Genomic DNA, 4,354 nt, shown 5'->3' with positions numbered 1-4,354 from the left:
TACGTTACAGATTCTGCTACTCCTTACTAGATGACGTCGTCGTCGAATGAGTAGATGAATCAGGAAGAGATTCCTTGGTAGATGATTACTCTGAATCATTAGTCGATATAAGAAAATATGGATGAGGGATGTATCTTAATGTCTGTCAAATAATTACATAGGTAACCATTCTTTTCCAATTTTATAAACAAATGTTCCCCTAATCTCCCATTATCAGTTCATTGCGTGTATGCACCTTCCTTCCCGTTCTTATTACATGCGAAACTGAATCTATTAATCAAAATTTTCTATGAGTATTGTTTGGTATTTTATTTTTTTTCTATGCTTTTACATTTACATAATTGAATTTATAATTGATCATCTCTGTTGAAGTTGAATTTCGTATCATCCCACACATCTCATGTATTATATTTGGTGTTGTAGGATCTTCCTTGGGGGGGGGGGGGGGGGTAGTTCTCATATTCATGGTTAATTAATTGGGAATATATGGTGATTTTTCTTTCAAAATAAAAATACATGTATATTGGCTATTGTGGGTTTAATTTCAATTTTCACTTTTATCTTTTTTTGTTTGGGCTGCCATTCATCAATATCTTATCTACTATCTACCAGATATATTAAAAGTGGATATTGCTCTGGTGTCCTATGCTCACAACAACTACCTAGGTTGAAGTTATTTCCATTTTGGTGTTGGTTCTGAATTAATATATTTGCTATTTCAATGTTCATTATCTTCTCTTGTCACTTGCTTTTAGTCTAAATGAAAGGATAGTTTGCTATTTTGCCTGATATTTGTTGTTGTTTGTTGATATCATGTCTCTTTCTTCATCATTCTAGAACTTTACCTCCATTGTAGAGTTTTCTAACCAAAGGCTAGCTTCATTTATTACATCTTTAATCTAATCAAAACTTGTTGCTTGTTTTATACTGTGATAGGCACCACTTGTAACCTAATCTCTTCCATCAGTCCAAACATTTAATATCTAACTCTTTTTTCTTAGGCACATTTTTGTTGTAACATTGACTTTTCATGATACTTGTTTAATTCCTTGCACATATTCTTAATTAATACAATTTCTTTAAGTAAATTCCGTATGCATGTTGTTTTACAGCGAACAAGAAAGCTCTTATTCTTTTACAATCATTGTTCTTATTCTGGTATTCGGGATCAGAATCAACAAAAAGGTGAGGATAGCTCCATTGCATGCTTGGCGATGTCATCTTCTTCATGATAATCGTGAACAAGATTTAGATATCAAGATTCAATTATGGAAGAATTGAAACCCGATCTCAACAATCACTATTAAATAAGATCAAGTGTATTTGTTCAAGAATTTGTATATTTAAGCATGCAATGTTTTTAATTTTTAATTTTTTTTCATTTTTATGATATTCTGTTAGAATATCTATAATTGTATTAAAATGTATAAGAGTATTATTCTGTAAGAATATGTATGAATCTACATGCAGGTGTCCATGAATATACAAATATTTTATTATTTTTGAACTAATGGTTCAAGAATGTTGTTTTTCTTCAAGAAGTTCATTTAATAAAAATATGTATTCTATCAGAAATATTTAGCTTGACATTCTTAAAAAATATCATTTTAATAAAATGTTCTTATCACAAAATAAAATCGGATATAATTAAAAATTACGTTAGAACTAAAATGAAATTAATTGAAAAAGTCAAAATTTTAAAATTAAGAGAATAAATTATCCCAAAAAATCTGGAAATTTCAATTATAAATTTATTTGAGTTGACTAAAATACATTTATAGTGAAATTATATCATATTTCTTAATTATTTTTAATTCAATAATATTTATTACTCATCTTCTTAGAATAACTAAAATGAATGATCCACAATGATCTCTATATCCATACAATAGATAGTTCATATATATATATATATATATATATATATATATATATATATATATATATATATATATATATATATATATATATATATATATATATATATATATATATATATATTGTTTTTGTGGTGAGGGATAAAGCCAATGAGCTTTCGTGACCATGTTCAAAGCGTGCATGCCACCAAATCTTAGTGTCTCAGGCTTCTTGATGTTAATTTCTTATCCAGTACTGTCTTGCTTGTATATATATATATATATATATATATATATATATATATATATATATATATATATATATATATATATATATATATATATATATATATATATATATATATATATATATATATATATATATATATATATGGCAAATTTTGAAGATTTTCGGGGACTCTATGATCACAGCTCCTAAACTCCTCGATGAAACTCATGTGTATTTCATGTACTTTCAATTCTATAGAAAGCTATTATAGATACTTTTAAATTTTATGATTGCTGTTTTAGCCATGTCTCTAACGTATATTACTTTCTTCTTTATTGAAACTTTCGTTGTTCCAAACAAATTATAAAATGGTATTACGGAGTGTGGTGGACATTTATCCGTTAATCTAATGAGAACATTATCTGATATTCTAAATTCATAAAGGTTTATATTAGTCCTCAAGTTCAATTCCTAAATACTTTACTCCATTATCAACACCAAACCCACATTTTGTTTGCTATAAAATCATTTAACAAAGAATATGAAGGTCAACTATCTATGTGTTGGCTTTGTTCAAGACTAAAAAATTATATCATATTCTTTTTATTTGAATTTTAAAATTTCTTTTAATTCCAAACTTAGTTCACGTATGATGGCTTTGAGCGTTGACAAAGTAAAAACAATATTTTGGAGAGTAATTATGAGGAGCATACTAATACCTTAATACGTCATGGAGTTGGAATTCAACCGGTGCAGCTTTCAACCCTTTTTCCATCTCCTCTCTGCTATAAAAACTCTTCCGATTCCCTCTCCAAATCTCAATGATCCTACTTTCAATGTCAATTGCTTCATTCATGTTCACCACGGCCATAAAAATTCAGCCAGGAACGAGGTCTACTTCCGATTTGGCCTACGACAGAGGATAGTCCCTGTAATTTGCTTTTCTGCAACTACTTTTCTTTTTTCTTAAACCTCACAATAGCACACAACCTGATGGAAACAGTCAAGAGAAATACGGGAAAGAATAACTTTCTCGTGAAGACATGGAAGCGGTGTCGATCGTTCTCCCATGTCCACAGCTATAGAGGCGGCGTTGGGGGTTTACCGAAGAGCAGATCATGGAACGGAAAGGAGATGGTGAAGAAGAAAATGGCACCGGAAGGGTTTTTTCCGGTGTGCGTCGGACCTGGTAAACAAAGGTTCGCCGTGAAAACCAAGTATGCAAGTCATCCTTTGTTCACGATGCTTCTAGAAGATGCGGAAAAGGAATACGGGTACAACTGTGATGGCCCGATATCACTTCCATGCGATGTGGATCTATTCTACAAGGTGTTGGCGGAGATGGAGGCAAAAGATGTTCAGCCGTTGAGATGGAGCTTTGCTTATGGGTCATGCAGTCCGTTTACTCCTAGCCGTCGATTGGCAAGCAATGGTGCAGATGAGATGGCTAAACTAGGGTATGGTTATTATGGACCTCTAACCCCTTCAAGCTGGATGAATATGAGTTAACCCAGTTTATCCAAACTTGTATAAATTCGCACCTCAAGTTTACGCATTCTTATGTTAACTATAAGCGATGTATGAATAACCCGCTTGCATGTAATACTAATTCATGATTTTCCTATAATTGTATTGCATATTTGCATTATAATACACGCATATAGTAGTCATTAGTAATAGTTAACTCCAAATCAAAACACGAATCTGACTTTTATCAAGTAATTTGAGTTGAATGAGTTTGATATAATTCAGTTCAAATAAAAATATAAGCTTAAAACATATAGCAAGTCGGTCTGGAGAGTTTATAAGTATCGAGTTTCACTACAAGAATGTTGGGAAAAAAGGACGACATGGGCATTAGCTAGGAACAATACTGATGCCAAAAAGGGTGATCTTTCCCACCATTTTTATTTGGTGAAGCTGCTCATGATACAAATTAACCATGGTACACACCGATCATTTTTTTTTTTTTTTTTGGAAAGGGAACTTCCCTAACGAGGGTTTTCGGGCAGCTTTCGCGCACCGACTAATCCCCCGCTGCAAACATAAAGCTTTGCCTCATGCCCTGGAGTCACTGCAGGCGAACCTCCATGGCCACAAGGGCTGAGTGGTGCCAGTATTTGAACATGGGTCAATAGGTTATCCACCATATCTTCCACATATCTTACCAAGTCACCACAACCCAAGTGGTTATCCACCATATCTTCCACATACCTTACCAAGTCACCATATCTTCCACATACCTTAAAAAGTTTAAAATTTTCGAAAT

At 32.1% G+C, this 4,354-nt stretch overlaps 1 protein-coding gene across 1 annotated transcript; it reads left to right on the top strand.

Moving 5' to 3' along the window:
- Window positions 1-3,078: 3,078 nt before the first annotated feature.
- Window positions 3,079-3,594, top strand: LOC145040028 (protein SMALL AUXIN UP-REGULATED RNA 10-like). The gene has a single exon (XM_078988023.1). The coding sequence runs from the start codon at window positions 3,079-3,081 to the stop codon at window positions 3,592-3,594; it is 516 nt and encodes a 171-aa protein (XP_078844149.1).
- The last annotated feature ends 760 nt before the right edge of the window (window positions 3,595-4,354 follow it).

Source organism: Lactuca saligna, chromosome 4 (assembly GCF_052625555.1).
Source record: "Lactuca saligna cultivar CGN05327 chromosome 4, ASM5262555v1, whole genome shotgun sequence".
Taxonomy (NCBI): Eukaryota; Viridiplantae; Streptophyta; class Magnoliopsida; order Asterales; family Asteraceae; genus Lactuca; species Lactuca saligna.
Note: the sequence above shows the minus strand (reverse complement) of the source record. Positions and strands in the feature narration are given on the sequence as shown.

Coding starts and splice junctions, on each gene's coding strand:
- LOC145040028 (XM_078988023.1), top strand. CDS start 3,079: ATGGAAACAGTCAAGAGAAATACGGGAAAGAATAACTTTCTCGTGAAG.